The sequence below is a fragment of the Thamnophis sirtalis genome, unplaced genomic scaffold (assembly GCF_051295495.1).
Source record: "Thamnophis sirtalis isolate CommonGarterSnake01/CBP01778 unplaced genomic scaffold, rThaSir2_p1.2 scaffold_6, whole genome shotgun sequence".
Lineage (NCBI taxonomy): Eukaryota > Metazoa > Chordata > Lepidosauria > Squamata > Natricidae > Thamnophis > Thamnophis sirtalis.
The window spans coordinates 105,737,129-105,749,513 of NW_028261386.1; the positions used below are offsets into that span (position 1 = coordinate 105,737,129).

Below are 12,385 nucleotides of genomic sequence, written 5' to 3' on the forward strand. Positions count from 1 at the left end.
GAATATGAAAAAATCACAAAATACCAGGACTTAAAAATCGAAATTCAACGATTATGGCCCAAACTAGCAGTAGTAATTCCAGTGGTAATCTGCACACTGGGTGCTATTCCAAAAGCACTGGAATTACATTTAAAACAGTTAAAAATTGACAAAACCACCACCAGTCAAATGCAAAAAGCCGCACTGCTTGGAACTGCACGCATATTACGAAAATACGTTACAATGTCCTAGGCCCCTAGGTGGGCCCGACTAGTAATCAATGCCAAATCCGGCGAAACAACTGGTCGCTGTGATACAATTGTATAATAATAATAATAACAATAACAACAACTGGAAAAAGTCACAAAATACTGCGACCTAGCCATCGAAACTACTTGATTATGGATGAAACATGCAACAGTGATACCCATTGTCATCAGGGCACTTGGTACCATATCTGAGAATTTTATAAGATACATCAACAAATTGCAGCTTCCTGCAATAACACCAGCGAAACTGCAAAAAAATGAGCTACTCAGAACATCATATATTTTAAGAAGGTACTTGGTTGATACCTAGGACCCTGGCAGCAACCCGTATCAACCATTAGCACCAGTCACTGGTATTTGTAATGCATTTTTGAATGTTCAGTTGACTGAATTTCATGTTTAATGAATAAAGTATAATAATAATATCATCACTACTGTTTGTCATTGCACTGATTCCTCTGTCAACAATACTGAGCAAATCAGGCCATGGCTTTCAAACATCAAAAACATTTGCTAAACTATGTCACCTGCCTTACATGGACTATCTGAAGCTGTATGGAAAAACATCATCTGAAATAGAATCGCTCAACGTTGTTCATAAAAACAGCCAAGCTATTGCAATGAAGTTTGGACTGAAAAAATGTGCCACCCTCATTATCAACTGAGGAAAAACAGTGTAAACTGAGTGAATCAAGATCCTCTATAAAAATATCATCAAGAGTCTGGATGAAGAAGGTCACTATATATACCTAGACATTCTTCAGACTGAAAACAAGAATAAAACTGAAGTCAAAAATAAGGTTAGAAGTCACAAGAGTGAAAAAGATCTCAAAGTCCAAATTCTCTGGAGGAAATACCATCAAGGCAATTAACAACAAGGCAATCCCAGTCATTAGATACACAGCTGAAATAGTGAACTGGATTCAAGTAAAACTAAAAGCCCTGTATAGGAAGACTAGACAAATAATGACAATGAATCATGTCCATCATCCATCCAGTGATGTTGGCAGACTCTACTTCCTAAGGAAAATCAGGGGGTGAGGAATGTTACAAGTACACCAGATGGTTAAAGAAGAAAAAAGGGCATTAGAAGAAGATCTGAAGAATAGTGTTCATACAACATTGGAAGGGTGGGAAGATCTTCACAGAAGAAACGATAATAACAAAAATTTTAGAATGTGCAGAAATGAATACACTAACATTTGAAATTAAAGAAAATGAAGACACTGAATATTTCGAGGTATGGGATCTGTTCTATCAATGGTTAAATAAGAGAAACAGGATTTAGAACTTCGAAAATTACAAGAGAAAGATTAATTTTATTATTAGGGTTGTTTACTGTAACTTATTAATTTTGATTAGTATTAACAATTAATATGTATTAATATTATGAGGGAAGAGCACTATTATGAGATTACTATTAGAGAATACTATTATGATGATGATAAATATTACTCAAAAGAATTGTAATCAGACAATACATTGTTTATATGAATTTTGAACATGTTCTTTTTATTTATATTAATAATTAAAAAAAAATAGAAGATCTGAAGTTGCACTGAAGCTAATACAGTATATCACAAAGACTTACTAAGTACTGGAGTGTGGTGAAATGTAATCCAGAGTGCCAGGAGGGAGGCAATACATTCTAAACGGCCAAAGTAAGTTTATGGCCACTTCAGCTGACTGCTAGATCAGCAGCTCAGCGGTTCAAATCTCACTGGCTCAGGGTTGACTCAGCCTTCCATCCTTCCGAGGTGGGTAAAATGTGGACCCGGATTGTTGTTGGGGGTAATATGCTGACTCTGTAAACCGCTTAGAGAGGGCTGAAAGCCCTATGAAGCGGTATATAAAAATCTGCTATTGCTATGTGGAAAAAGAGAGTCCTTCCTAGTTCTCAGAGTGTATGTTTAATGATGCACGAGGTCTGCTTTAGGTTGGCAAGATTTCTATCTAGAGGTGAGGAATAATAAAGGAAACTGCTCAGAAGAACCTCAACGTATCTTTCTTAGTTTTTGGAGCTGGAAATTGAGAGACCAAACTGGCCTACAAGAAAGATAAAGAATAGAAAAAAGACATGGCAAATCAAAGTATTACATGCCACAACATTAAAAAAAAATAAAAGCAGGCAAAGCAGATAACAACAGAATTGGCAATGGCTAAGGGCAAGAAAATTGAAGAAAAAGGCAGAGGGGCTAATTATGGCTGCACAAGAACAAATGCATACAAAGCCAGAATTGAGAAGACAGCCACAGACAGTAAAAGCCACCTCCGCAAGGAAGTTGAAGAAACAGTGCACCATCTAGTTAGCTGCTGCAAGATTACAAAGACTGACTACAAACAACAGCATGACAAAGTAGCAACAATGCTGCATTGGAATATCTGCAAGAAATACCATTTGCCAACAAGCAAAAACTGGGGCCGGGGGGGAGGGGGCAGGGGGGGCAATTGAATAAAGAAAGTAATAAAAATGAAGAAACTAAAGTACTTTTCAGAATTCAAACCAGTGGTGGGTTCAGGATGCCCTTCCCACCGGTATGGTTGGAATGGGCCTGCCGTCATCCACAAAGACGCGCGCAGCATGTGCATGTGTCGTACCTCCCAGCAACACCTCCACAAGCCTACGTGATGCACCAGCTGCTCAGTGGAGCATTGCGCAGATGCTGTACATGCCATGCACATGTGCGGAAGTGCAGAAGGCTTTAAAGGACAGGTAAGGAGCTCAGGCGGGACGGTGGGCCCTCTAGAGCACCGTACCAGAACGGTACCCAGTGCTCCAGGCAGGCTCAGGTACACCCGTACCAGGGCGTACCGCCTGCAACCCACCAGTGATTCAAACACATAAGCACCTACTGCCTAAAACCCTAGACTTAACAATTGTTGATAAGAAAGACAAACAAGTTGGGATAGTGGATGTTGCAAAACCTGGTGTCAGCAGAAGAGAAGAGAAACAACTTGTGAAAAATACAAAGTTCTGCAAACAGAAGAAAAATGGCTAAAGCAAAAGAAAGCAAAAATGGGACAAATAGTAATAGGCAGATGCAATTTCAAAACGTCATTTAAATACCATTGGCATTGACAAAACCACCATCAGTCAATTGCAAACAGAAGTTTTATTTGAAAAAGCTTACACCCAGTGAAAATACCTTTAACACCATCAAACAACAATACCGACGTATCCCAGGTCTTTGGGAAGGATTCGATAGGTGGATAAAAATGCCAAATTGCACCATAATGATAATAATTTCAACTATGCATCAATATATTGATATGTCTTATTTTTTATGTCAGATTATACACTATTTTGAGATTTACTCACCATTGCATACAACCCTGGAATATGATGAATAAAGTTATAAGTTTTCTCTAATTGGTATGAAAACACATGAACCATAATTTTGTATTTGAGGCACATCTTGATATTAATGTACTATTAGTATACTAAACAATAGAGATTTTTAGAAATGTATTTACAGAGCAATTACAAATGATATCTAGCACTCTGGCCTAATACATACTTTTCATCTGGTCGCAAAACATTGCAGAAGGAATCAGGTCGATTTACAAAGAAGCCAGTTTTCTTCACGACGTTTTCAGCAATCACATTCAATCGATCAAGGACATTGCACAGTTTGCTAAGTGGGAATAAAAATAAAACATACTTTTTTTTCCTCTTTTGTTGAAAGTATCATTAGTGAATCAAAAGTAAAGAACTTTCAAAATGCAAGGATAACTTTGGTTTCATTGTCTGATTTAAATGAAAATGCAGAAGTCCACCTACAGTCCTATCATACATGAAACGAAATGTGGTAAAACTAAATGTCAGTCACACTGGTCTGAAAAAAGTTGGAAGAGGTTAAAAACCACCAGGATCCCTTTAAATAAAACTGATGCAGTTTTATAGATTTCTATGTTTGGTTCCTGATCTCATAAGTTTTTTAAAGGCTTTTAATCTGCTTCTTTTTTCAGATCCTTTATAAAGCACTAAATGGGTAAACAAGTCAATGCAGTTATGAACACAGTGTGCATCCATTGTAAAAAAAGGCCAATACCATATTATCAATAATAAAAAACAGTATTGAAAATAGAGGTGCCAATATCACAATGCCCTTACATAAATCACTGATGTGACTGCAACACTGGAACACTGTGTACAATTCTAGATACGGTGGAGCTAGAGAAGATACACAGGAAGGCTACTAAGATGATCGAAGGACTGGAGAGCTTCCCTATGAGGAAAGATTTTGACATTTGGGGTTTTGATGAGATGAATGAGAAGGGACACAATTGAGAAGTACAAAACTGTGCCTGGTATGGATAAAATGGCTAAAGACAAGCTATTTTTTCCTTCTCAAAATATTGAATCCAGACTTCATCCAATGAAATTGAATCCCCCAAAAAACATAGACGAACGAAATAATTTTTTGCACAATGCATAAGTCAGCTTTGGAATTTGCTACCACAAGATGTGATATAGGCTAATAGCTTGGCTATTATTTCAAAAAAGGCTTGACTCAACTGATGCAGGTTCTGGGGATCAACAGCTATTGATGGCAGTGTGATTGTATTTGAAGGACATCTGGACTAGAGAGGCCAGGGGTTAGATTAGCAGTGCACTGCTAGTGTTCTTTTTTATGTTCCAAAGCTAGAAGATATTTTTTTTCAGTTACACTGGCCAGCATCTGTTAAATTACAGCAGTTTTTAAGGAATCATCTTAATGAGGTGATCCAAATAGGTAACATTACCAAATGGGCTAATTCTATTTTACTGTAAGGTTAATACAAGAATCTTACAAGTCTAAAAGTATATTTCTGCCTGTTGCCTTTACAATCCAAGAAAGTAGGGAAGGACCCTTCTGAGAGCTTTACCACATCCACATTCTTTTTGTGGCTGTGGCTGTTGTCTGATTTTTCCCTTGGCTGTGGCTCTTCCCCTTGTCTTCCGAGCTCTTTCCTTAAACCATTATATAAAATTAGACAGTGGTTAATTTTTTATGTATATAGTGTACTATAGTTAGCCTAAGTACACAGTTGCTCAAGACATGCTCAAGACATGCATATGTGTGTAAGCTATATTTGCTCATATGCTCTATAAACATACTCACAACCTCACGCACCTCTTTGTGTACTTGGCCATATCCCAAGGGATGTATACAATAGCATGTTCAGGAGGTAAAAACTGATTGAGGTAAGTTACAGCAGCAACAAGCTCGTCGCTTAGTATCCTTTCGTGTTTTCTTTTTTCACGTTCCTTTAAAAAAAGCATTAAATGAAAGGACATATATATTGTACATTAAATAATTTAAGCTCTTAGAGAGGAAAAAAACGGGACTAAAGCAAACTATATATTAGTAAATACAATGAAGCACTGAAGGATACAAGCAGTTTTTGCATTTTCAAAATGTGGCCAATCTTTAGTCAGGACACTCTTTCAGAAATCTATACCGACACAGAACTAGCAACAAACCTAACTAAACTTTAAAAAGTGAATCTTTGGAGCAGGGATGGGTTCTGGCAGCCACTACTGCTAGTTTGTGGGTACGCACATGCGCTATACAATAAAAATTATTCTGCACATGCACAGAAGCCAAAAATGATGGCGGCACCTATGACACTACTAGGAGAACAGGTTTGGGATATAGGAGGCCTGGGTCGCTGCCGGTTCCAGCAACCCAGACCGCCAAACCACTACTGGGTCAGCCGAACTGGTCCGAACCAGTAGGAACCCACCACTGCTTTGGAGCTTTATAAACATGCATCAGATGTATCTGCCCAAACAGGGTATAGCATATGGTACACCACATAACAGCATCCTCAGTTGGGAGTACAGCAGTTCTATTATGCTATGGGTTTCTTTTGCCCCCGGTAATTGCCTTTTGTTTCTGTTTTTGTATTGTACTAGATAATCCGAGACCCCCATAAGGTAATTTAGAGATATTTCCTTTCCTAACTGGAAACACAGAATGACCAAGGGCAAAAAAGCAATGGGAACAGTAGCAACCTCTGACTTTCTGCTGACTTGGCTGCATCTGACCACACTCTGACAGTCAAAAGTGCAGGGGTCCCTAACCCCTGGGCCATGGCCCACTACCAGGCTATTTGGAACCCGAATGCGTGAGAGGTGGGCCAGGGCATACAGCTTTACTTGGAACTGTGTCACATGAGTTCAGGCCCACCACTTGCACAGTCCAGTTCCCCGGCCTCCAGTAGTCTAGGGAAGGACTGGTTGGCTGAATCTCTAGGCATGGCAGTGTAATATCATTGAAGTAATCACAAATTTGCCAAATTACAATCCCATGGGAACCATAGGTCTTAGATTTTGGATGCATATGTTAGCATATTTGCAGTAACTTGTTTCAAAAAGTGATGCCTAAAACTACACAAAGATACGTCCAATTGAATGTTGCAAAATACGTAATATAAAAGCAATCTAACAGTCTAGCTTTCTTTGGGTCTGTTTGAACAAAGGTTAAATAGCCATTTGTCTAGAATGCTTTAATTTGGATTCCTTCATTGCACTTGGATGTTGAACTCAAAAGTTTAAATGAACCTTCTATGATTCTTTAAAACACATTGCCATGTGGCAATGGTGCTGAATAGAAAAAGCATCCTCATATAAGTTGACCAAAGTCTACTTTTCTCCTTAAAACAACATTTATAACAAACTATTCTTTAGTTCTATATTCTAAATGCAAACTCAAAAAACATTTATAAGCAATTAATATAAAAGAATCTAACTAAATTATGGTATATTATAAACTTTAGTTATTATTAATCATAAAACATGGAAAATGTTTTGCCAGGAATATTTTATTATCAGATTTTTAAAAAATCAGATTTATATTTGTATTTGTCCAATAAAAATGTTCTAGATACTAACTCCTAAAGCTCATGTTGCTCTAATCCTGAAGTTTCATAATAGCGTTAAATTCTTTCCTATGAAAATGATAAATATGCAAATAACAGAAAAAGCTCTTTACTGTTCCCTATTTCCATATCATACTAAATACCAAATCATTGTTTAGAAACCATTTATCTTAAATGATGTCTCTGAGTAAAGCTACATATGCTCTACATCTGATTAAGCAAGTGATTCAAGGTTGGCTCAGATGTCTAGGATAATATCCTCTTCTCCCCACACATAAATGACAAGAAAGTGTTAATGGGGTGTTCTAGTACAGAGCATCTTCAGAAAAGTGCATTTTGAGCCATATTCCAGAAGCCCTGTGAATAACAGCATGCAATGATTCACCTGGCAGTGTCACGTGAGCTTAGATACACATGCCAGCTCTAATTAAATCTAAAAATTTAACAGCCAACAACATTTTGTTACTAGCTGCATCCAATATTTGTTTACAACAGTCTCCATCTTAGCTTCTGAAACTGTTATCTCCAACTGGGTGGGGGAGGGGGGAATCTGTTTACATTTTAGCTGATTGATTTACAAAGTCTCAGTCTGCACAATTTTAGAAACACTGAGATACATTCAGAGGTTGACAATGTGGAACAAGAATCAAGTGCCTTCAAAATACTCAAAAGAACTAGGGCTGGATCTATGCTTTAGCCTTTCCTCATCACTTGTATGGCCCATCTATATTATTTTGAGTGACAAAATGGATAAATCTTCACCCACTACAAATGCATCCCAATATTTTAAAGCTATGTTTTCTGTCCTATGGTGCCTAAAGTCCAGGGGTGGGTTTCTCGCCCCGAACCGGTTGGAACGAGGCCGGCGGCGTCCTCGCGCACGCACACGGCGTCCTCGTGCACGCACGCGGCGTCCTCGTGCACGCACGCGGCGTCCTCGTGCACGCACGCGGCATCCTCGCGCACGTACTAGCGCACGTACTAGCTTCTGCGCGATGCTCCAGCTGCTCCTGGAGGATCGCGCAGGCGCTATATGCGTTCTGCGCATGCGTAGAAGCGCAGAATTCATAAAAACCGGGTAAGGAGCGGGCGCGGGTGTGCGGGCGCGCGCGGGCGCGGGGGGGGGCTTCGCCGTTCCCGGAAGTTACTTACTTCCGGGTTCGGCGACCAACCGGATCGCAGGGACCGGTGCGAACCGGTCGAAACCCACCCCTGCTAAAGTCCCTCCAGGAGATTCACTTGCTAGACATAGTCAGCTATTTTGCTATGTTGTCTGTTACCATGACTCTTCTTGTGGTTGGTTACTCTATATTTCATCCTGGACTGCTACTTCCTTAGCAAATGAGTAGCTTCTTTTCTTCCAATTGATCCAATGATGGCTAGGAAGAACATGGAGTTCTAGCCATTAACTTTTCTCCACTTCTTCTGCCAATACTTCTGTTCCACCTTTAATGTCCCAGTGGATATTAGTCTAGTTTTTGCCCATAGGCTACGTGAAGCATGTTTCCTTTATTTTTCAACTATTGCAATTGTTCATTTACCTTTTGATTTTTCAAAAGTCTTTAACTTACTAAATAAGGCCATTGGCACAATACTTGTACAAATGCTACTTTAGTTCTGTTTAACTGAATGATTAGTTCTTTGTTGTCTCAAAGGAACAGCATCCTCCCTTAGCTTTAATAATTGTAGCATCAATTTGATGTTGCTAAGAAAGCCTGATTCAAGAAGCTAAATCTTTTTTGTTAAGTAAAGGTTTCTCCTGTCTAGTCATGTCCAATGCTACAGTACTGTTCATCTCCCTTTCCCAGCCAAAGGAGCCAGAGTTCTCTGAAGATGCTTCTGTGGTCACGTGGCCGGCATGACTATACATTGAGATACACGGAATACCATTACCACTTCCCACAGAAGTGGTACCTATTTATTTACTTGCATTTGCATGCTTTTGAACTGCTAGGTTGGCAGAAGCTAAGGCAAGAACGGGAGCTCACCCCCTCATGTGGTGCTTGGGCCTCAAACTGCTAACCTTCTTTCTTCCCCTCAGTTAATCTGAAATCTATTACACAGATAATAAAGAAAAATATTGTTATCTGTTTTGTATACTTTAACAACATAAATGGTATAAGTTAGGGTAGAATTGTATGGAGGGGTATCATTTGGATCTGCTCAGTTCTGCTTTCTGAGTGCCCCCCCCCCCAACATAGTGAACCAGGTTCTCTTCCTCAACGCTTTCAATTAATGGAGGCACTCAATTCCTCTGCTTCAATAGACATAACTTCTATGCACACACTTAATGTGCATAGACATTTACTGAATGCCAAGAAAATGGCTATGCTAACACAGTGCAGCATCACTGCTTCAGTAGCATTTAGTGGAGTTTCATTGAAGGAGTGCTTCAAATACTGAATGAAAGCAAACATTTGCTTGAAATTTTGTATCTCCTTTACAACACAGAACATTGTTGTTGGATGTACAATTCAGGAATTGAAACAGTATTTTGTATGGTTTGGTTTTGTCCTATTATTGTCACATTTGGCTGACATCAACAGGATTATTACTATGAGTGGATCAACTGCTGTGTGTAAGTGTGTTAAGAAAACAAGACAGATGGAAATTATCCCTTGCGCCCAAAAGAGAGTGGGTTTAAAGTAATTGCACTGCATGGGCAGGAAATAAAGGCATAAGAATTTAAAGCTTGATTTCATAATAATAGAACCTATATCCGAGACACAGTTGCAGTTGTCTGGATTGTTTTGTAATAACTTTATTAATTTTTCTACAATAAAGTAGTTCTTACATCCTTGTATGTGTATTGTTCTGTTCACTGACAGAACAAGAGTAAGTAAGTGATATGGCAACATTGCAAGGCCAGTTAGAATGGCAGATGGAACCGTTGAAGTCCCCATGTCTGGATATCCGTCCCCATGTCTGGATATCCTTTGCTGCTTCCCAGAGTGTTTGTTCCTCTGTTCATATCTTCCAATGAACCAGATATTTCAGTCTGGCCCTCCAATCTCAAGAACCCAAGAGTTTTCATCGCAAATTCACTCTTCCTATAATTGATACTGAGAAGATTGGACAGAGTGTAAGGGGAAAAGAATATATTAAAAAATCAGGAAGTTATGAAAGGGTGAAAACGGGGTTGATTTGTGCTAATCAAGGGAACAGGCCGATAAATTTGGTTTCTTGGAAAAGCATCTGTAAGGTAAGAACTAAGTGGAAAGCCCTAATAGCAATGAGAACTGTTCTTGATTGTGATGATCAGCAGTACATTTCTTTGAAGTTTTGGGGGGAAATCCAACTGATTGCCTGAAATTCCTAGAGAAAATGTAAGGCATCAGACACAAGATGCCAACATGTTGTTGGTAACTAAATAAGGTTTGAATGGTCATTTGTGAACTTAGCCATCTGCAATACATCAGGCCATTCATCTTGCTGGTAATTTTCATAGATATGAAGCAATTGCTTTAAGGCAACATGAATCCAACCTGTACTATTGCCAGATTTGGGGCAGAATGTGGTACAATGTTTAAAGTTTTAGTTATAGGAGATAGATTTTCCACCTGCCTCTTGGTTTAGTAACAGACGCATTCAGTTTTAGGCTGGTTTTTTTCTGAGTGTGTTAGAATTAGTCTGCACAACTTAGCAATGCAACATATAAAGACGGCTGTGTCAAAAAAAAAAACCTTAAATTTATATGTGATAAACTATGAATCAAAGAACCTTTTTGCCAAAGAGAATACTTAAAAATCAAAAAGCTTTACAGATCTTTGATCCTGGCACACAACCACCAAAGTTATGACAAGACACTTTGTATCAGATAGAATTAAATGGTTTGCCATCTGACAGCTCTTTTATTCTATGTTTTACAGAACAACCAAATGTTGTTACTCAGATAGACAATCTGAATCATAGCACCATATTGTGGTGGCCAAAACCTGGCTCACCTAAAGCAACCACATTACCTTAAAGCAGGGGTGTAAAACTCAAGGCCTGCAGGCCGGATTAAAACTGCTTAAATCCGGCCCACAGGGCTGGTCTGGAAATATCAAAGGCCTCTGCCGGCCAAAACGGGCCACAGGCCCCACGCAGCCCGTTTTCAGCTGGCAGAGTGCTGGAGGAGGACTGGATTACAATTATGTGGCTTCAAGTAAGTGCCTGATCTGGATAGAAAGCAAGAAACATCCTATGTTAATACTACAGTTTAATGCCATATTTTACATACTGTAGGTCCATTTTACAATCAACAATCTATAATTGACAGCCATTTCTATTTACTATCCTGGATATTTATCTCTGCTGTTAGATCTTGTATTATCATGTCATTTATGCTATAGCTTTTTTATTATTACTTGAATAATAAAAATACAATAGTATAAATAGCTTTTCTGCATGGAAAAGCAATTTAATATTAAACAATGGCGTATAAATTTAGAAACAAAAAGTTTAGTGGAGTATGAAGAATAAATAATAAACATTCCCAGTAACATCTGGTGAAAGAGATAGGAAAATGGTTATAGTAAAGAACTGTGGAAAGAAAGAAGAGAAGGGGTGTCAAACAGTCACCGTGGCCCCGGCCACTATGACCACGCCTAACCCTGACCACCACCACACCGGCCCTCTGAGGTCAAACATAACCCTGATGCGGTTCTCAATGAAATCAACTTTGACATCCCTACCTTAAAGATATAACATAATTTGATTAAGTATGCAAATAACTACAATGTACGCCAGGCTCCCAACAAAACACTGGCAGCTTGCTGAGTAGACCTGAGCAAAAGCAGAACCACAGCTTATATACCTTCAACCCACTACATTTCAAAGACAAGACACCCCCCCCCCAAAAAAAGGCAGACACTGTTCAAATGATACTGCATGACAGTGGAATGGTTTTAATAAACCCAACTGAGTGTCATTATTTATCCCTCTCTAGGCTAGCATACTAGCTATACCATCTTTGAGACATAGTCAGGGAATATAAACCATTTGATTTACTGAGCCCCTTGTTCCTGCCTGATTCCTCCCTCTGTTGCCTAACTCAGGGTCAATGCGGCTTGCTGTGAATGTTTCCTTATAAGAGCACTTTAAGCAATTCATATGACTTAGAGGGAGAGGAGCTCATGGATTTGGTACTGAATGTAGCTCACATGTGTATGCTGGATAATATCTTACAGATACTCTTCAATTTACAACAGTTCATCTAGTCACCGTTTAAAGTTACAACGGCACTGAAAAAAGTGACTTATGACAGTTTTTCACTTACAACCATTGCA

The 12,385-nt window shown here is 38.9% G+C and overlaps 1 protein-coding gene across 1 annotated transcript in view; it reads right to left on the reverse strand.

The window, feature by feature from the left end:
- The window catches only part of FIG4 (FIG4 phosphoinositide 5-phosphatase), a 96,715-nt gene that overhangs the window by 36,225 nt on the left and 48,105 nt on the right, over positions 1–12,385 (reverse strand). The window contains exons 11-12 of the mRNA XM_087718655.1: positions 5,366–5,499; positions 3,767–3,883 (exon numbers count right to left, since the gene is read on the reverse strand). Coding sequence (XP_087574781.1) covers positions 3,767–3,883; positions 5,366–5,499 — 251 coding nt within the window. The remainder of the gene's footprint in view (positions 1–3,766; positions 3,884–5,365; positions 5,500–12,385) is intronic.